Source organism: Neopelma chrysocephalum, unplaced genomic scaffold, assembly GCF_003984885.1.
Source record: "Neopelma chrysocephalum unplaced genomic scaffold, ASM398488v2 Primary Assembly neopelma1_97, whole genome shotgun sequence".
Classification (NCBI taxonomy): domain Eukaryota; kingdom Metazoa; phylum Chordata; class Aves; order Passeriformes; family Pipridae; genus Neopelma; species Neopelma chrysocephalum.
Window position 1 is genome coordinate 3,311,171 of NW_020897760.1, and position 21,621 is coordinate 3,332,791.

A 21,621-nucleotide genomic window follows, 5' to 3' on the forward strand; every position below is an offset into this window, starting at 1 on the left:
CTACAAGTGGTGTCCAGACTTCTCTCTCTGCATGGGTGGACGAGCCTCTACCAAAAGGCAAATGTGAACTTGCGCTGCCAGGCTGCTTCTGGAGCTTGACTGGAGCCTGAGGCTCTGGCTTGGACAAGAAGTCCAAGAAAGGGGGTCTGCCACATAGCTGTTGATCTTCAGCCAGCCTGAGCACCAGAGAGAAAGCGTTGCTCTCCTGGAATGCACCAAAGATATTAGCCACAACATTAGCCACAAATTCTCTATATGGCAAACAACAGCATAAATTAAATATTGCAGGGAGAGCTCTTACCTATTCCCAGGGCAGCAGGCAGTGAAGAAGGTACCTTGTCTGTCAGTTTGGCAAGCATATTAGTGAACTATGTCCCCTCAAAAAGTATCATCACAGAACAGACCAGTCACCATCTTACTGCAGGGATGAGTCCTAGCTAGTGCCTTTGCCTGCTGTAGAAGACTCATTTGTGGTTAGACAGGCACTGCACATTTGATAATTTCACGTCTCTGATGCACCAATAAATGTTCTGAGCCTACATTCACTTTCATTTGATATAGGAAGGGGTCCATTTTACCAACACCTTCCTTGGTCTTTAGATGTAACAGCTGTCTGGTCAGACTCCATTCTTCTTGCATATCTCATCTAGTCATACGTATGATAACTGAATAGCACATTTAAAGCTTCTAGCTCTGAACAGAATCCATATGTTCTCCTCTTGTTCCCCTGCAGAGATTTAGCTGTCTGAAATACTTGCTATGGGATTCCCATACTTGCTATGCATATCCCATTTTGCACCAATATTCACACATGAAGCAGCAGCACGGGGTGTGATCAACCATCAGTATGAAAATCCCCCAAAACACCAATATGAACCGCAGATACACCAAGTGGAATGCAGTGAAGATGGGATAAACGTAATTTCAATTTCTGAACTCCCTATGATTTTGTCTCACAAGAAAGTGCAGATTCCCACAGTAGAAACATAACAAAAATTACTGCAGTGTATATAAGCAGTAAATAAGGCAGAGAGGGGCCTTGTCTCCCACTCTGCTTGCAGTCACATAGAAGGCAAAACGAGACAGACTGTGATGACCTCACAGCTGCTGCTGTGGCAGGCACAAGGCAGGCAGGCATTCACAAAGTTGTCTTTCCATTTGCCAAAATCCTGGGCTCTAGCCCAAAGTGGGCTCCACACATTGTGAGCCTTTCAGTGAGCAGGACAGGGAAGTGCAAGGGCTGCATTTTTATGGTGCTCTGGCTCAGCATGCCAAGCATGGGACCACTGCATACTTTGTTTTGTAAACCTGCCTCTCAAAGCCATCAGGGGCTGATTGATGAGGATGTGAATATTTGGATATTTATAACAGAGAGGTAGAATAGCGCCAATATTATAGTCTGTATAACCCTGATGGCAAGTCTGTGCTTCGCTGAATTCTAAGTTTTCTTTCATCCATCAGACCTTCTCTCCCAGAGAGTTAGAGAAATAATTCTTCTCTTGCTCAAGCACCGACATTCAGATAGTACCAAGGAACAGCAAAACATTAAATGATGAAGTGCTTCTTTATGTAAGGCTTTTTCCAGGTAATCAGCCAGAGCTGACTCATCTTTCAGTGTTTGTTTGTACATATTAAAACAAGCAGTTGCCTTTAAAACCTCCAGTGATTCCCTCTATCACTCTCTTCTCCTTCTGCAATCTCAACCTGAAGCAATGAACAGAATATTATCTTCGATCACCAGTAAAAAAATTCATTTTCTGTCAGACTTTTGTTGTGGAGTACAAAAGGTACTGAGAGTTCATACTGAGAGCATGGAGGCACCTGGGCCCCACAAAAGGGATGAGTAGTTTTGTGTAGAGCAGTGAGGTGAACAAGATTGCTCCTATATGTGCAACCAGGAAATTTAATATGCTCCTCAAGTAATCAGCCTCTTCTATTACTCTTTTATTTCTTTTTTTTAACATGGGCCCCGTGAAATATTTCCCTACTGTCCTTCAAAAGCAAAGACATGATAGCTGCTGATGGCAGCAACACTGGATCCAGATGTCCAACAATTATAGCCAAGGTACCACAGAAAAATGATTTTTCCTAAAGCCACCATGTGCATTTTAAATCCTGACCAGTGTGTTTTCCTGTGTGAACAGGTTAGTTAAACTCAGAAAACAGCTCAAAACAAGCAGGTTAACAAAGAGAGTTGTGTTAAACTTAACATGACATTTCTCCCAGAAGCACTGGACTGTATTCAAACACTAAACTCAAAAAAAAAAAATGTCTGGGCAGAAACACATATTGTTCAGGCACTTCATTCTCCTCTAGAGCAACATCACTCTGGCACCAGGTAAAATTCTCTCAGATAGTTTTGTGAGTGTCAGTCAAGAGTTAATGTAACCATATCAGTGTAAAAATTATAAACACCAAGAGGAATAAGATTTCTTGTTTCTGCTTAAAACACTGCACTAAACACCTGCAGCCTCTGCACTTTCCAAAGAAATATATTTTATTTCAGAGCATTACAGTAGCACTTTGTACACGCCAGTCATGAAACTGTAAATCTTGATTTACTTGTAGCCACATGCAAACATTTCAGCAATTGTAACCTGTGGGCAGCAAACCAGGATCTTGTTTCTGGAGGCTCAGTGTGTTTTTCAGACCTGGTATGAATGAATCACCTTTTTTCATGAGCTCCCTTCCCAATTTGCCCACTTACTAAACAAAACATCTCTAGCTAGTTAGTCCCACATGCACTCGGTTTTTAACAGACATATTCATTTTCATATGCACACTGAACACTGTATCAACACGTAAAGTCGTAAATTAGCTGGGATGCCTTTGAAAGTTGAATCTGCCCTTGAACTCACATTGCCAAGAACAGTCAGTCATACTGATATGCCGAAAGAAGGTCCCACCACTGAGGGTGCAGTGAGGTGCTCATTGTAACAAGCTCTGAGCAGTGTCACTGCCGTAAAACAACCAAAGCCGTTCATATCGCTGTGGAACAGCCCAAATTTCCAACAGTGGCCCGTGCTTAGGGAGACAGTAATATTCAAGTGTCAGGGGCAGCAAACCACCTCGATTCTCCATTTTTACCAAGCTAAGCACTACTTGAGGAGAAGTCCCTTGAACTCGTCTGCAACTAGGCTCTGAAAAACTGAAATCCAGCGACTTAGAAATCCCTGGGTAAGTGTAAAGCAAAAGCAAAGCACATTTCAAAGGCTGTGGCTCGCTCAGTGCACGGCGTTTGCATGAGGGGAGAAGACGTAGGACTGCATCCTGCAACCGGCTTAGCAGTGCACGGCCCTGGACGCGAGAAAGAGGCGGGATTTGATCCCGAGGTAGAAAATACTATTTTTCTCTGAAAAGCCTTTGCCGTTCTGTGAGGAGGGGAGCTGTAGTTCCTCACAAGCGGTGACTGCCTGTGCCCCCACGGTGGGCTGTGCCCGGACCTTGGAGCAGGGCTCACACCCGGCAGAGTACCGTGCAGCCCCAGGCAGCCTCCTCCGAGGGGACCCGCAGCCGGTAGCGCTGCCCGGCTGCCACTCGCCTTTGCCCGATCCGGGGCAATCGCCAGTGCGGCCAGGAACAGGCTGCAGCCTCGGCTCTGCCCCCGCGGCTGCCCGCCCGCTCGGCCAGGCCCAGGCGCCCGTCGAGCCGCTCCCGGGGCCACGGAGGGTCCCGAGCCGACCCGGCCCATCCCGCCCGGCACCACCCGCCGGCCACTCTGTCGCCGGCCGCTGTCGCGCCTCAAGCCGCCCCCTCTTCTATGCGTCGTTCCCCGCAACGTCGGTCCTTCCAGCGCTGCAGCCCCAGCAGCGATCTTGGCCCGCGGGTCCGGAGCAGGCTTGTACGAGAGCCGAGGCGGGGGCGGGGCGGGACCGGAGCAGGGCCCTGGGAGCCCCGGGGAGTGGGCAGTGTGTGCCGCTCACGGTGCCGGGAGGAGCGCACGCCCAGCCCCGCGGACACGGTGTCCGCGCCGCCGCCGGGCAGGACCCCCAACCCACCGAGAACGAGCTCCGCGGGGGAGCCGGGAGGATAGAGGGTTCCAATAATGAACCTGCCCGGGTCCCGGCGCAGCACCCCGTCCTGAGGGCCGCGCTGCGTCCTCTGGAGCGAGCTGCAGCCACCGGTGCGCCCGGCCGTCGGTGGCACCGACCCCAACCGGGCCCGGCCCGGGCGGAGCAGGGATCGGAGCAGCTGGATAGCCCACTGGGCTCAGAGATCACTCCCGGGGAAGCCCTCCTGCTGCCGCACCCCCTCCGGTGTTTTGCGAAGCCCGTGCAGGGCGGGAGTTCCTGCAGTGCCCCCAACCCGCTCGCGGGGTCCCTTGTCCACATCGACAGTGGGCGAAGGAGCTGAAAACCTTCCGAGCCTACTGCGACCCCGCGACTCCCCTGCACAGGCGGTCCCGGGTCTCCTGTCAGAGAGTGTTTATTCATCGCATAAACAGAAGCGAAAGGAATCAGGTGGGCAGATCCGATAGCTCGGGGGAACCTTACGGGCCCTCCAGCATGGAGTTACCGTGCTCACCGAAACCAGGACATCCTTACAACGTTGTGACTGTGTATTTATAAACAACTCGCCATGGTTTCCAGCTTGACTTTGCCTTCCATTAAGGCAAATGCTCTTTTACATAATATGATCACTGTTCTAATTTCCTCTGTCCCTAGCACTTTCCCTGAGTGACAGCGTGACATAATTAGCAGACGCCTAAAAAGTCAACTTCTAGATAAAGTGTTCACCGCGATTTCAGGAACGCAGACATGCAACACTTGATTTGAACACACACGGGTTTCATCCAGATAATGTGTTCAGAGTACAGCGACCAAAAGGTGAAATAAGTAGATTTGAATAAATGAAGAAAAAATATTGCAGTTACACACTGGGATGCCAAAATTCCTCCCTGCGCTTCCCCCCGCAGTGCAAAGGCCAGCGCTGTAAAAAGATGCAGGGCTGCATCCCACTGACTCCTTTCTTGCCTTCTGCGCTCCCCGTCCCCTAGGTTTTCCTTCTGAAGGGAAGAAATAATTAAAAACAAACAAACAAACAAAAAAAAAAACACGAACAGAAAATCCCCCCTAACAAACAAAAGACTAAAATAAAAACCAACAAATTGCACCAAGTTCCGGGTGTTGGTACAGGAACCACTGGCTCAGGAATCCAGTTAAGAAATAGAAATTTTGCCCTTAGACTGATCTGGTCGCTCAAGATTAAGCAACACAGAGCTCCACACTGGAAAAGCTGTGAACAAAAGCCGCACGTCTGCAGCTCTGGAAGATCCTGGACCCACAAACTGGAGACAGACAGCCTGGCCCAAGGAAAGTGCATTGCATTGATTTGGAAAACAAGTCATTGGTAAGAGACTAGATTCGTTTGGTTTTCGTTAAACCACCTCAGGACCGAGAATCCAGGGCTAGTCCAAACCCTGCAACTTTTCCCAGTGGCTGGAGCCAGTGGGGATGCAAACTCAAGAGAGAGCAAGCCTGACAGCACTGATTCCGTTTTTTCTTCCCCAGCCCACAGAGGCCCCACAGCCCAAGACAACGGCGATCTACAGATAGAAAATCTCTGGATACTCGCAGGTGTGCAGACCCCTAAGTAGTGTAAGGAGATGACTGAGATAAGACAGGAGGTCTTGCGAGGAAGTGAACCTCGTCCCGTACGAGTGTGGGGCTTCCCTCTCCCAGCCGTCTCTCCCTCCGAGCAGCTGGGGGAAGAGGGGAAGGAGTGTGAGCGGGCGTGGGGCAGCGCTGCTGCGGGGATCGCGCGTCCCCGCTGTCCCCACGGCCCTGCGACGTCCCGAAGCGCCGCGCCAGCCCCGCCGCGTCCCGCGGGCAGCGCGGAGGGACCCGCCGGGCGGGCGCTGGGATGCGCCGCCCGAGCACCGACCGCGCCGTGCCCGGCAGGACCGGCCGGGAGTGGGCGCCCGGCTCACCGCGGCCCTGGTCTCGGTGCCTGTTTATCACAAGCTGACCACAGTGGCAGTATTAATGTCTCACAGGACTTGTTTTAGCGGGAGAACAGACTCCAGAGAGAAGCACCCAGCCACGCGCACTTGCGTTCGGTGCAGTCTCTGATGAAGGAGTCCGTATGCCACCACCCTCTCGTTAAAACAGCCCTAATTCTTCGCGTTCAGTATTTTCGTCGTGCTGTGTGTACCGTCAAACATTTAAAAGATCTCTCCTATGTGTGAGTGGCGAGCGCTCCCACCCACACACATCCTGGCTTTACTCTTGAGAGAGAAAGAAGTATTGGAACCAGACGCAGTCCCCGTCGGAGGGTCCCGCCGGAGTCCCTCGCTCCGCTCTCGGCCTCGGCAAGACCAGACCGGGGCCACCCTGCCCGTCCCTCCGCAGGTTCCTCTTCCCTCCCGAGACTGCGACGACTCCCCGCGGGGTCCTACCCGGCGCCCCAAAAGGGGGCACATCCCTCCGATGTGCATGGAGACGGCAGCGGGAGAGCAGGGCTCGCAGAGTCAGGAATTCCCTAAAGACTGCGTGTCCGCCTGTTTACATCTCTTCAGAAAACGATGCAGGAAATATTCACTAAAATATCGAGGGCGTGTAATTTAAGCAACGAAGTTTAGATTGGTCTTCGGAGAGATAGGTGATATAAGCGCACGGGCGATGCACGGGTGAATCCTGGATAAGTAAGCCCATGCACTTTCCACGTCCACTCCGTACACGTTATCGCGTTTCTTCGCGGAAATAACGCCTCTCCTTAATTAGCTCGGAAAACCACTCGCCTCTTGCGAAGCCCCTCCGGCCATAGCAATAACCCGGCTCTGCTGCCGGACTGTTCTCTGGACGCGTCTTCCTCTTGACTCCTCGCACCTCCCGCGCCCCAGGGCCGCTGACCCAGCCTGCGCAGCCCTTGGGGAGGCCCCAGGTGAGCCCCGACAAGCACCGCACCCCCGCAGCGCGTCCCACTGCCCCGCCTCCGCGGAGACCCTCGCACTGTGCGGGGCTGCCCCGGAGCCTGGGGGCGGGCGAGGAGACGGGGGCGGCCAGTGCAGCGGCACCCGCTCGTCTCCTGGTGGAGCCGGCGCCGGACACGGTACGAAACACGGAGATTTCCCGCACACTGCTTTTCCTCCAGCACCGCAGTATGAATTACTCCTGCTCGTAATCTCACGATCGTCGCGGGGAACAACGCGGAGACTGACTTTGTAGGCTCCTACCGCAGTATTTCCAGAGAGAAAAGGTACACAGGAAGGGAGTTATTTCATAGAACTCTAACCCTCAGCCCTCCGCGGAGCGCACACCAACCTCATGAATTAACTCGTTGACGGCGCAGGAAAACGACCGACAGGCAATAACTTCGACTCTGCTCCCGGCCGTGCCCGTCCCGCCACGCCCGGCTCACCACGGGCTCTCGTCACGGTGGCCCGGCTCCTCCACGATGCATCCCTCGGAGCCCCCCGTCAGGTGCTCATTTTCTGTCGTGCCGTCTGCGACAGACGATAGCGGTGCTGTCGTGCCTCTCTCATTCACGGACAGGGAGATCCGCGCGGAGGGCAGGATAGGAGCCCGGCGGGATCCGCGCTAGAGCGGCTCCGAGCCGAGCGCTCCGCCCCGCCGCGATCCGCGGGGCCGCCCGAGCACTCGGCCGGTGGCCCCCCGACCAGCCCCGCCGCGGACAGGGAGCAGAGCCCGAGCGGGAACCCCGCTGCGTGGGGGCCCCAGAGCGCGCCGCGAGGGGCGGGTACCGGGCGCTCTGCGGGGCCGCAGCCCATCGCCTCCGGAGCGGGTGGTCGGGCCGGGCCTGGGGGCCGCGGGACCTGACCGCGCGGGTCTTCGAGGGACCGGGTCCGAGCTGAGGATTGCGCGAGCAGCCCCGGGCTATCCGGGGAGACGCCCGAAAACCGGCTCCGGGCCAGCATGGGGGCGGGCCGGGGCCGGGCCGGGACTCCCAGGGGCCGGTGGTGTCCATATTCCCCGCCGCCGCTCGGGGCTCCGGCCGCTGAGCCGAGCGTCGGTCGCCGTGCACTAAGCCACGTCGCGGCCAGAACAAACTCCAAGGCCCTGCTTGCCTCGCTGAGGTAGCGGTGTCGGGGACAGTGGGAGCGAATATCTGTGAGATTCTGCCGGGGTTCAATCGGTTAAAAGCGCTGGACAAACGAGTGATTGACGGGACATCCCGGCATTACCGTGACTCGGCACAGCTGCTCGTTCACTTATGGTCCTGCAGGATCGAGCCCAGGGATTTCAAACAACGATCTTCTTTTTTAGAGGGAGAAAAATAGGGGACTTCTCCTTTCACACAGCTCCTCAAAAGGAGAATTCCCTTTTATCAAGCCCATCGTGTTTGTAAACGTACGGGCAATTCTCTCAGTTCGCTTTACCGAGACTCAACAACGCATCCTGCATCCATGGTCAGGCGGGGCTGAAACAAAGAGGTAAGGGGGAAGATGGAAACATAACGATAAGTTTAATTAAAAGCAGCTGGCTGGTTAAATATGTGCCGAGGAGCAGACACTCGGTTATTTACCTCGCTTGTGATGGACAAGCTGCTGCTTTATTCTCCTCTAATGCCCGAGAACTGCATCAGTGTTTGGTGTGAGGGAATACTGCGGACAAGATTTGTGATCGTGGAGAACGGGTGTCGTAACTCACGGCAGCTCACGGAGAAACACGGGCTGGTTCTGCAGGTAGTGGGGGCAGCCAGTCTCCACACCCTCTGTTCGGGGTGCCACCGGGACACTGGTGTTAATCTGCAACACCTGTGGGAGCTCAGAGCCGGAGAAACGCTTCGGCAGCTCAGGTGCTTCTATTTTAGCTTAATAGGAAAGGTTTTATCACGGGATCTCGGAGGCATTAGCAGTGAGGTGGGTGCAGGAGTTGGGAGTGTGAACTACAGCAATTCGCCTGGGCTTTGCGATTTAGGAGTGTGGAAAAATCGTTTCTGTCATATGTCTCGCTTTTCGCCGTATTTATCTTCTTCGCTCATAGGGAAACGTAATTGGAACCTGTGTTTAGACTGGGGCGGCGGGGGGAAGCTGTGGTAAATGATGAAGACGAACGGGGGGATTCTGTGGGGGGGTTTTGTTGCTGTTTTTTGCTGTTGATGATGTTGGGGGGGGTTCCCCCCCCGCACTAAACCCGCGCGGGCTCGCTGGTGGTGATAACGGCCCCGACGCGCTGGAAGGCGGGTTCTGCGCAGGAGGTGAGGCCAGCGGGGCAGGTCCACCCACTTGAAAACAAAACTTTTTTCCTGCAGGCGCTGAGAGCAGAGATCGGCGCGGGGTCCCCGGAGCCGGCTCGCCGCCCACCGGGGGCTGGTATGCGGTAGGGCAGGGCCATGTATTGGAAGAGTGACCCGATGTTCGTCTGCAGGCTGGAGGACAAGGACCTGCCCGCGCTCGGCGGCCCCGCGGAGAAGGTGCGCGGGCGGGGGGGCTGCGCGGTGCGGTTGGTGGGTCTGGCGGCCCCGGGAGCGGCGCTCCCGCCGGGCCCCGCGGACACCGCGGTGACGGGGCCCGCAGGTGCCGGGGGGCCGGGCCGGGCGGTGCGGGGTTCCCGGGCGGGGCCGGGCGTTGACCGCGGTCTCCACGCGCTCCCGCAGGCCAGCCCCGCAGCGGCTGACGAGGACTCCTGCTCTTCCTCTGCCGCACTGTCGCCCTCCTCCTCGCCGCGGTCCATGGCCTCGGGCTCGGGCTGCGCCACCGGCAAGTGCGTGTGCAGCAGCTGCGGCCTGGAGATCGTGGACAAGTATCTGCTCAAGGTAAGGGCGCCCGACCCGGAGCCCCCTGCGGCCGGCGCCTCTCCCCTCCGCCGGGCCCGGCGCTCGGACTGCTGAGGGGAGCCTGCCGGGGCCGCCTTGGCGAACCGGGCCCGGCGGGCTCCGATGGTACAGCTACCCGGGCCGGGCCATCGCTGCGGCTCAGCCCTCCCCTCCCGGGACGCGGGAGCGGCACCGCGGAGCCACAGCGCACTCGTTCGCAGGGTTCGGGCCAGAGAGGGAGCCCGAGCTGCCGTCGGTGTTTCAGGTGACGCTCCCGGTGCTGAGATGTGTTTCTCTGACGCACCGGGAGAAGCGGGGACGGGAACGAGCGGTCCCGACCGCGGTGACTCCCGTGCCCTCTCGGTCAGACGGCGGTGGCGCGATCCGTGTGTCTACTAAAGTAGATCTGGGGGACGTCATGAATCTCAAAGCCAAAAGTGCCTCTTGAGAAATGTGTAAATAAGTTATTCCTGTAAAAGATGGTCAAGTAGTATTTTTAAAGAAAACGAGCTGTGTGTGTGCAAAGCAGCTGTCCTTCCCTAGTAGTCAGGACCGAAAAGTCCATTTAAAAACAAACAAAACCAAGTGAGTTTAAATATAAAGTATTACTGGGGGGGGGGGACGTTAGAGTGTGTGTCTGTGCTATTTGCCTTCTGTATTAGAGCTGTTAAAATTATTTTAGATCGGATTCTTGTCCCCTTTCAAAAGTGAGATTATACGATCGTAGCAGAGTCACTTGATTCCATCAGCCTTAAACAAAATCGTTGTATGTTTGCTAGGTGACAGTCGGTGACACCGCTGGAAGCATCTCGGTGGTGTTATTAGATCATTCACTTAGCTCTTGGTTGGGGACGTTCGAGGAAAATGTGTGCTGGGCTGGTGTTCATTTAAAGCGGGGTCAGTGCAGGAGCTGCCACGCACTCATGGTCCGGGTGATCCGGTCCACCGCGCATCGGCTTGGGCTGGCACAGAATGGGAGGTCGGATGGATAGCAGAGCTGACTTGAACTCTGTTCCAGCCCGGTTCCCCTTACCTTCTGTGACGCTTTGACAGCCTGTTTATCGTTTGCTGATCACCTTTGCCTCCTTTCTGAAAAACTGGGATAACGGGACTTGGAGCAAAAGTCCTCTAAATGATTTAGCCTTGAGTTTAAATTAGCTGTTACTGCTTCCTCTGTAGGCAGATGGGGATCCGTGCTGGTATGCTGCTGTGTCCAGCAGCAGCACGGCTTCCAACTTCAGCCCTGCCAATTAACAAATAGGAACACAGGCAAGTAACATTAAATGAGATAACGGTGGAAGCTGTTGGTGTCCTGCTCTGTGGAAGAGCATTGGTTGGGCTCCAAAGAAGAGGCAGGAACATGGGCTCTCTGAGGCTGGGTTGTCAGCTCAGGCTCCACAGAGCTGCGCAGGCTCCTCTTGCCTGTACTGGGGCTTAGTGTGGGTCTGGGGAGGCCTAGGGAGCCTTGGCATGGCAGAACTGGCTGAGGGGCAGGCTCAGTCTGGCCCAGCGCTCCCCCCTGCTCTGTGGCTCTTCTAAGAGATAGTTGGGAGAGTGGGTTCGGTGACAGCTGCTATCAACAGTTTCATATTATATTGTGGTGTACATTTGTCAGCTTATGGGAAGGTGGCTGCCAACAAGGATAATAGTTGGGAAAGCATTGGGCAACTGCAAACCGCAATGTTACAGCCTGAAGAATGACTGAAATGAGTGATTCCAGCATGAGTGTTGGAGTTGATGCCTCACTTTCTCTGTGGTTTGTTTGGCAGTGCTCTGATGAAGGGCATATTCTGTATTATTTAAAATCTGCTTTGCTATAGGTAATATATGGGCTGTTTGGTATGAGATGAGAAATCGGCTCAGGAGAAAAAAAATTATAAAATCTAAACCTAATCATTGCTTGGTTCACAGGATTTCTCCTATGCAGCATGGGATTATCCAGAGGGTTCTTACTTAATTTGTATGGTCGCTGAGAGTCTTGGGTTGTCAAATTATTTATTTAGGTGATGTGCAATGTCTGCGCAACAAAGAGTTCCCTTTATAGGAAAGGAGAAATTAAGATAATTGTTCTCAATTTATTTGCCCCAAAATTGTATGTGAGTTTTCACAAATGCTGGTTTCTGCTGCATTCCACTAATGTGTCTAGTTTTGCTATGGATATATTAAAGATGTGTTGAATTTGCTATTAAAACAAGTGCTGCTGTTTTGAAACTCGCACTCCATTCATCAGCTTTGTTTTAACAGAAATCTGGTAAATGAAGGTGGTGTTCATGGTGTGTTTCTATTTGATGGATTTTCTCCCCCCTGCCCCCTTCAATATTCACATCTTAAAATTTCAGATCACTTTGCAAAGTTTGGTTTTTCTTAGGCAGGACGTTTTACAGACTGGGAAATAAAAGTATGTAACTTAGCTGCCTTTGCGAGTTCATGTAAGGCCAGAACTTGCTCTGTTACTCTAATGCTATGAGAACAGAACTGGGCACAAAATATCTACGTGGAACTTGAATCTCTTGCTTCCTCTTCTGGTGCTTTTAATTACAAAACCATGAAAGCTTATTCTGAAGATCTGCATCAAATTAGTTAACCCTTAATATGCATGCAGTTCTTTAGGAAAAATGTTTTGCATTCAGGATCATTTTTCTGTGAATCATGGTACATATAACTTTTGACCTTGTCTGGAGAAAAAAAAGGGTTTGTAAATATAAAATATAATATTGGAAGCACAAACATTGAGGGGTATTTTTCTGTTGGGTTTTTGCAGGTAAACGACCTCTGCTGGCACGTACGCTGCCTCTCGTGCAGCGTTTGCAGAACGTCCCTGGGAAGGCACACCAGCTGCTACATCAAAGATAAAGATATCTTCTGCAAACTGGATTATTTCAGGTATATCATTCAGGAACATAATTTATCAGATAACTTGTTACACTTGCTTGTTACTCTTCACTTAAGCCACAACTGAAATGCACTTGAGGCTCTTTCTTTTTTATTTGCTAGGTTTATTTTCAGTGGTTTAAACTCTGACTTTTCTTGTGGAAAGACTTGGGGAGCCTCAAGTCTGTGTGATGTAACGGCCTGCTAAGTCTCCCCTCTGCCCCTCCACTCTTGTGCACAGCTGCTGCATTTATACCATCACTTCTGTATGCACAGGGGAAAAAAGGTCAGAGTCCCTGCCACAGTACGAGTGTATCATATGTGCAGAAACTCATCCTTGGGTAACGTTGGCTGAGAATGCAAGGTAGAGTTGAGATGATCTGTTTGGAGAAGTGCTTCTCTGGTATGGGACTTAGGGCATCACATGGAACTGCAAAATCAAACCAGGATAAATCCTGCGATCTTTAAAAGAGTCTTTCAGCAGTTATACCTTTCTGTGATCAATTTGCTTTAGAATGTGAAGCATTAAGGGCTGATTCTCTAAGGAAGAATATTATTTACTTGGGTTGGCAGTGTAAGTACTCAGGATGCAAGTCCTTGGTATATAAAGTAGCAAAAATTGTTGCTGTTAATTTCGATGTGATTGCTAGTACTTCACCAGTTTGATTGCAAGACCAAACTATTTATGGGATTCTCACCTGTGCCATGAATAGATTACATCCAGCTAGTCAGGTTTGACACTGAAAGAGAGGAGGGGGGCAGACTGAATGCTGTGAACTTCTGGAAACACTAAGTTTTGTGGGACTTGAAAAAAGAATTTGAGTCTGCAAAGATTTTCAAGACAAATTCTTATCTAAATAATCAACATATCTAGGTGGCTAGTTTCCTCTTCAAAGAGAAAAATTCTTCTCCAATAATGTAAATATTTGCAGATATTTGAATTTATTTAGAAATCATAATGTGATGTTAATTGAGGAAATAACTATGAAAATACAGGTCTTCTCCCTTCTGCTGAAGGGGCTGAATGATTAGTGAAGGATGATGTAGCTAAATATAATAATTCAGACTACCCCTAGAGTAGCATAAATACATTTGAATAACTGGGAGAATTTTGAACACAGTCAGCTGTTTCCCTCTCTCGGCAATTTTTAAGAGTAATTATCTTTGTAAAAGGAACGATGAAGAGCTGTGACTTCATGTAGCAGTTGAAATGCTTCAGTTTTGCTTTTTGCCATATGAAAATACTAACCTCTTTATTTCATTAGTGGTCTTGCCTGAAGCAGCCCCCTGTGCTCAGCTGGGGTCTCGGCTGCGCTGCCACACCCCGGTCACCTCTAGCCCTGCCCGAGCCCGGCTTTGCTTGGAGCGGTCACGTCTGACTTCACCCCCGGCTGCCGTTCTCGTTGCAGGCGCTACGGCACCCGTTGCTCCCGCTGCGGGAGGCACATCCACTCCACCGACTGGGTCCGGCGGGCCAAAGGAAACGTGTACCACCTGGCGTGCTTTGCATGCTTCTCCTGCAAAAGGCAGCTTTCAACCGGAGAGGAGTTTGCTTTGGTTGAAGAGAAAGTCCTTTGTAGAGTACATTATGACTGCATGTTGGACAATCTGAAAAGAGAAGTTGAAAATGGTAACACAGTACTTTTGTTAAGAACTATGTTTGTGGTTCAGTTTTAATTAAATTGTTGGGTTTTACTTCATCTTCCTTATTAAGGGGTAATTGCCTGGCTTTAGTAAGACTGGAAGCACAGGTTCTTGAATTAAAATAATGTGCAAATTATTTCATGTTCTAATTGTTTTTGAGTTTGTATAACTTGTTTTCTATCCTAAGGAAAAGAAAGCAGCAGTATATCTTGTTGATAAAATATCACACTAGATTTATTTCTTCTCTCACTTGAAAGGGAGTCGTTTGGGGTATAATCTGTAATGGTGCCAGACCAATTTAACTTTGAATAGAATATGGCTTTTTAAAGCTGAAATTCAGCTGACCAAGTGCTTTTGGTTATTGTTGGAGAACAGTCTGACTTATGAATAACATCACTGTGAATGTGTAGTGGCAGTATTGTTTTCTTTTTAATGTTTCAGGTAATGGGATTAGTGTGGAAGGAGCATTACTAACAGAACAAGATGTTAATCATCCAAAACCAGCAAAAAGAGCTCGGACCAGCTTCACAGCAGACCAACTCCAGGTAGAGGCAATGCTAAAAACTTGTGTAGCTCAGGTTTATGCAGGACGTAGGTGCTGAACCAATAGGAAGTTGGATGCATAGGGGAAGAAACTTAAAAGCTTGAATGCTTTAAACTATTTCATAAACTATCAAGACACAGCATGTTTCTGGAATTGTTTGTTAGCTTCAGCAGTTTAATATGAAATAGTACTCTACTCTGCAAGCTTTTTATTTCCCTGGGGGCAGACAGTAATTCTGCAGAGTGGAAACGAAAAGGTTGTTCTATTTAGATTGCTCAATGAAATCTATTTAATCAGCAATTTACATCACTAAACATAATAAAGACAAAATATTTTTAGAATTACGTAATGTGAAAAGTTGTGCTAAAGATGGGTACTGTATGTGACTTCAAAACATTAATAGGATGGAAGTTGCAATTTTGTTGTAATGACTGCATCTGCTCCTTTCAAGGCTTCTTGTCTTGTTGCTGCCTTGTCAAGAGTTAGCTCTGGACTATCTCAAGAGGAATTATTTTGCCTTCTGGATCACACTTCACTTAAATTAGCTTTCTAGGGAAAAACACCAGGACTAGGGCCAGCTTACAATGAAGGGGGTGATAGTGAGACCAGATTTAGGGATTTCAACCTGCAGTGAGAAGGAAGCTGTGGCTTTCTGCCTAATCCTAGCTATACATCCCTGCTTTCAGTTTATATCAGGTTTTTGAATTTCTGGTGACAATGTGAGTTCTGTTTTGTTGGCCTGTCCTCCTCTTTTTTTGTGGCAAAAACAGTTGAGAAAAAACTAATGCTGAGTAATAACGTGGGGTGTTAAAGCAGTGCTGTATATAACGGGGCGTGGGGCTGTTCAAAGTTTGGTTTTCTGTTTCAGTAGTGACTAGAGACAGAAGGTAGTGGTAACACAAAAGAATCATTTTAGTAATAATCCAACAGATGCACAGGGAAGGCTTGGACATCGAGCTTGAACTTCTGCAAAAGGGAACTTTCTTTTCTGGCAGTATCTGAAAGGGAGATAGGCCCAGCCATCAGGGCAGGAACTGTATTCAGGGCTTCTTCCCAGCTGCTGTCATTTAGGTGGATTGTAACATACTTCAGCAGGTGTTTGAGATCTTAGGGCTCCTTATTTAATGGCACTTTCTATCTGCTTGTTGCACCTCTGTGCCTATCTGTGAGGCTGGTATAAGAGTTTGAACAAGAGAAGCATCATAGGGATAAGTGACTGTCAGAGTGGCAGCATGTTACTACACACCTCACCAAGTACTTGTACACAAGGATGTCCATGCATTTTGGTGTTTGTGTTCTATAGCACGTTCCACTATCTAAAGGGGCTCCAAGAAAACTGGAGAGGCACTTTGGACAAAGGCATGGAATGACAGGACAAGGGGCTTCCCACTGCCAGAGGGCAGAGAGAGATGGGGTATTGGAAAGGAATTCTTCCCTGTGTGAGGGTGGTGAGGCCCTGATACAAGTTGCCCAGAGCAGCTGTGGCTGCCCCATCCCTGGAAGTATCCAAGGCCAGGTTGGATGGGGCTTGGAACAATCAGGTCTAGTGGAAGACATCCCTGCCCATGGCACGGGGCGGAACTGTATAGTCCCTCCCAGCCTAACCCATTCTGTGATTCTGTGAAACAGCAGAGAAGTAAGTAGTTTCTGAATGTGGAGAGCAGAAGTCTGAATCTTCAAAGATGAAGCCAGGCAAAATTTGCAGGGTCAAATCAAGGGTCAAAAATCCAAAAATGAGAAACTAATGTTCTTGAAATTGCTGAAGATATCCTACAGAAATCCATGAAGCCCTACTTCCATAAACCGGGCAAATCCTTAAAGCCTCTGAAAATGTTCAGGATGCAGGCCAAGTTGACATCTACTTACTCAAAAAAGTGTAATTCATATCCTAATGAGAAGTGTTGACTTCAACTTTCTGTAGAAAAATGAGCGGAACCAAATTATTGCAAAGGGAAGATCAGCCAAGGTGGAGTCCCCTCTGTTCCTTGGGTTGGTTAAAGGCAAAGAAAGCACAAAGTGCTTCCCAGCTCCTGCATCCTCCTCAAAGATAAAAAGAAAGTCAAGTTGCTCCATCTAATACAAGGTGCAGATACTGATTAACAAGTTCAGGGCGGTGGATCATGGCTCATCCCCTCCTTATGCTGTGATCTGCTGATGTAGGCTTTTCTTTATTGAGCATATTTGAATCACTTTGCAGTGAATTTTCTCATATAGTTCTTTTAATGTATTCTTACAGAGCACCTCCTCCAAGCAGAATCTGTTTTTCTCATTTCTGGTAAATGTCACAGCTCAGTTAAGCATAGTAAGAGTTTGTATTTTGGCTTTGGGGGATTTTTTTCCCCCTTAACATATTGGGGGCTGTCTGGAGACTAGTGATTACAACAGTTTCCTGAAGACAGACAAGTAGGAGGACCATGGTCTGAGAGGAATCTAATGCTGCTTTCAACACAAATGATCCTGCAATCTCTTATCTTGCCTTTTCAGGTTATGCAAGCACAGTTTGCTCAGGACAACAATCCAGATGCACAAACGCTTCAGAAACTGGCAGAAAGAACAGGCTTGAGCAGGCGTGTTATACAGGTAACAGTGCAAAGTTCCTTGATTAACAAAGTCTGGTACTCATCCATTGGAAATGCTTAATGACAATTTTCTCCATGTAATTATTCTGGCATGGAAAAAGATCTAATCTGGCAATTATAACATCAGACAACATCCTTAATCAGGAATAGGTCTAGAACAGGCATGGTAATTTGGAAAACTCACTGTATTCCTCTTGTGCTTTGTGTGGAGTATTAACAGTCTTCCACAAAGAAACTTCTCAGCTTAAATAGTATAGAAATTGGCACTAAGTTATTCCAAATAGAAGTTTCTGACTGTAATAGTCTGTTCTTAAGACCTACACTCTTTTTGAAAATGTCTTGTGGTATGACACGTTAGGAGTAAGTGAATATCTAGTCATCTGTTCTAAAGAGCAGAGTTAAAATATATACCCATGCCATCCAAAACTGAAACACAGACTTGGAATCTTTGCTTGAAGATGTCTCTCAGCAAACATCATATGGATGCTTTTTTATACATAAATATGATTTTTAATAGATATTATATATATGTTAATATAAATAAAAATAAGTTTGGAGTTCCCTTGGCTCATTCTAGCCTGAAAGATTGACAGAGTGTTTCTATAAAAATGAGATATCTGGCAGGTTGTTGTTGTGCTAATGTTGAATGCAATCTGTCAACATGATGTACCTTTCCCTGCTTTTCAGGTGTGGTTTCAAAATTGCAGAGCACGCCATAAGAAACATGTTAGTCCTAATCATTCATCTACTGCTCCTGTCACCGCAGTTCAGCCCTCCAGGCTGTCTTCACCCATGTTAGAAGAAATGGCATACTCTGCATACGTACCCCAGGATGGGACTATGCTGACTGCTCTGCACAGCTACATGGATGGTAGGTGTAACAGCTTTGCTGTTTTTCTCCTAGTAAAATCATTATCAGCTGCAGCAAGAGTGGTCTACCAAGTACTGATCAAAGAAACCTAATGGATTTTTAATTTTTAGTATTCTCTATAGAATATAGCAATACTGTACTTGCTATTTACACCTTATTGAGAAAGCAGTCACTCTTCACTGTAAGAGCATGGCTGAAGATCTGGGTATGAAAACCACTGCTTGTGCTTTCTCCAGACTATTAAAACTATAATGAGAAATTAAACACTTATTTAAACATCCACACCATGTATTTTAATAATACATAATTTTAATGAAAACTGTTTACCACTTGCTCTCTGGCTCTTACCCCACGGACTGTAGAGATGCCCCAACCAGCAACTTCTCAGAGAGCTTCACCTTCTCTCACAGTAACACACAGTGCGGGGAGGGGGGAGAGTCTGGTGGTCAAAAGTGCTTTAATCATTGTGTGTCTTACGACCCAGCAAGTCACCAGCTTTGGCCCCTCTTTGTGGTTAGGAGGGACTGTGAAGATTTTGGGAGAATCAGTCTGAGCTGCATGTGTGGCCTGAGCTGTTTTCCTCCAAAGGTGGGCTGTGGGTGGAGGAACGAGGGTGCTGGGCTAGGGGAAACAGAGCATGCAACAGGGTTGGGACAGTGAGCTGTCACTCCCCAGTGGGATTTACTAGCTTATAATCTTTTTCTACTCTGATGAAATTGACTGGTAATGTTTGTTTTTGTAGCTCATTCACCTACAGCTCTTGGACTCCAGCCTTTGCTACCCCATTCAATGACACAACTGCCACTAAGTCACACCTAATTCCTTTCTGTCAGGGATATAAGCTATTAAAGATGTAACCTTAAGTCATAGTGTATTGAAAATATCATTGGAAAGACGTTAATGTTAACTTTTTATTTAACACCTAAAGCATTTTCAAGATAACTTTTGCTGCCCAGGTATGTAAGTATATTTAGCCTGCAAGACACTTTTATGGATTCTGCATAAATAACTATTACATTGTTTACAAGCCTTATTAAACACCTTTTTGTATTGTCTGGAAGTAGTCCACTCTAGTTATGTGTGTGTTAATTTATTTGTCATCAAAAGAGCACTTTGCCTAAAAGAAAGGACTGACAATTGTGCAAAATGTTTACAATTCTTTGTGAAATTGTAGTTTATCATTAGTTTGTATCTGTAAGTTATTGCTAAAAGTATTACCTGTATTTGAGTTGTACACAGCCTATATGTTAAAGCTTATTTCTGTGAGTTTACAAAAATAAATTTTGGTTGCAAATATTTTCAAAAAGAACTGAATAAAGTTTCTGCTGTAGCATGCCAAGCAAAAATGTTGCTGTGTTTATGGCTGAACTGTGATCATTTGTCAAGTGTTTAACTTGAATCTTCAATTTTAAGAGAAGGTCTCTGTTATACTGAGGAACATTACACCAAGGTCCTTCAGGAGGGTTCATATCTATTTCAATTGAGAGTAGAAATGCTTTAATGGTCTTGAAACACCCCAAATAGGTGTTACACAAGTGGGTATATGCAAAGCAGTGCTGCTGCTGGGGGTGTACACTTATGGGAGAAAGGAAATGGGAGATGAACGGGACAGATTTTAAACTGTGACTTAAGTTGGCAAGTGGAGAATCTGAAGTCTCATCTGTTTTAACATTTTTAATCTTTCCTACTTTAGCTTCTGTTCAGTGGTTTTATCTTGTGATTTTGTTAAGCAGGATGATAAATAAGATGCAATACTTAAAACAGAGTCTGCTTTTTAAAAGTAAAACCTAGTTCAGCATTTTAACTCGCCTGTATATGAAGAGAGACTGGAATTCAGCCAAATGCACCACAGTCTACTGTGTTTAAAGCTGCTAATGTGCTAAGACTTTGTTGCAGAGCATGTTTTGATTCACTGATTTGATGCACAAAGGCTACCATAAATTCAACTGATTTTGTCTTCACAGACTAGTTTCCTTCTAGGATTTAAGACAGATAGATCCCATTTGCACATTTAAACTTTATTTGCATCAGAAGGAAATCATACTTTTGAAGCTGTGTGTATGTGTCCATATCCCTTTCTCTCCCAACTATGCATTAGTGTCTACTCTGAAATTCCTTGACTGTGCTGGTCAAACCATTTCAATGTGAAAACATAGTGCTTTCTGATGATGACTTTTGAGGGCATAACTTTAATGGCAAGCTCTGAATTATTCAAATTCCTTAAATTAAAATCCTGACACTGTTTCAAGTGCTACTCATGGATGTCTGAGCTAATCTAAGTAGCAAAAGCAATCTCCTTGCACTGGCACAGTGTTTTGTCAAGGCTTATATTATTCTGCCTTTCCTCCCCTCCCTTCTCCCCCCACCCCTCAAAACACTCAAGACGGGCTGTGGTGGAGCTTGACTGACTTTACATTTTATTCTAGCATATGTAACATTTTATTCTAGAGTATGTAACTTCTTAGCGAGAGACTCCAGGTGGAATACTGAATTCAGGATGTTGTTGCTAGTACCTAAGCTAGCTCCATGGATCACCATGCTACAAAACTGCATGCACAGCAGTAGATAAACGGGTTTGTGTTCATTTGTTGTGTCTGATATGCAAGTAGGACAACCTTACTGCTGAAGTTTTACCAGTTAAATGCTAAATAATGCTAATTTAGATGTTAACATAACTTGGTAATTTAAAATGCAACTTAGCTTGCATTGAGTTCCTTTAAGGAATAGTAATTATTCGCTCTAATTTGAAGAACCGAGTAGCTTCAGGTTGCCTGAAACAAAAGTAAGTCTAAGCTTATTTGCGAAACACGTCCTTCTGTTCAGTTTCAAAGTCAGAACAGGATTAAAGTACATGGGAGCAATTTTCCTATTTCCCTATGAAAGTAGGAAGCAGGATAATTTGTCTTTACTGTTGAGTGCTTGTGCAGTTATTTTTAAGAGTGGCTGGGAAAATGAAGAGTTGAAAATAGGAAGCTCTAGCAGAGAATCTGGGTGTTGTGTCTCCCTTTGCCACTGCCAGAGCTGTTTGCAGCTGGTGTTGGGCTGACAGTCTGTGGAAAACTGGGGACAGTTTTAGTCAGCTGTGTTCAACTGAGGCTGCTGCTGTAGCCTGACTTTGAATGCTTGTTTGACAAGTCTGAATGTTTGTCTTTCTCTCCTGGTTGTGCACTGGCATTTGTGACTCTGCTGCTGAGTTCTTCTGACCCTGCAGCCATCCTCTCTGCCTCCTGCTGTGTAAAAGAGTAACTTGGATAATGCTGTGATGGGAAATTCATGGGCTGTCTTTGCAGAAAGGGAATGCTTCAAAAACATCATAATGATATATCTGTGTGTGTGTGTGCGCGTGCACAGGTGGGGGTTTTCTCTGTTTTCATTTGGTTTGTGCTTTAAGGTGT

The 21,621-nt window shown here is 47.9% G+C and overlaps 1 protein-coding gene across 2 annotated transcripts; it reads left to right on the forward strand.

Moving 5' to 3' along the window:
• The first annotated feature begins 8,131 nt into the window (after positions 1-8,131).
• LHX8 (LIM homeobox 8) lies at positions 8,132-19,572 on the forward strand. 2 transcript variants are annotated; one of them, XM_027694369.1, is made up of 9 exons: positions 8,132-8,392; positions 9,214-9,375; positions 9,559-9,717; positions 12,479-12,600; positions 13,998-14,218; positions 14,674-14,777; positions 17,261-17,356; positions 18,043-18,226; positions 18,969-19,572. In XM_027694369.1, exons 2-9 carry the CDS (start codon positions 9,295-9,297, stop codon positions 19,043-19,045), a joined length of 1,044 nt encoding a protein of 347 aa, XP_027550170.1. In that variant the 5' UTR covers positions 8,132-8,392; positions 9,214-9,294; the 3' UTR covers positions 19,046-19,572. The 2 variants fall into 2 exon arrangements, with proteins under 2 accessions (XP_027550170.1, XP_027550171.1); XM_027694370.1 differs by lacking the exon at positions 9,559-9,717.
• The last annotated feature ends 2,049 nt before the right edge of the window (positions 19,573-21,621 follow it).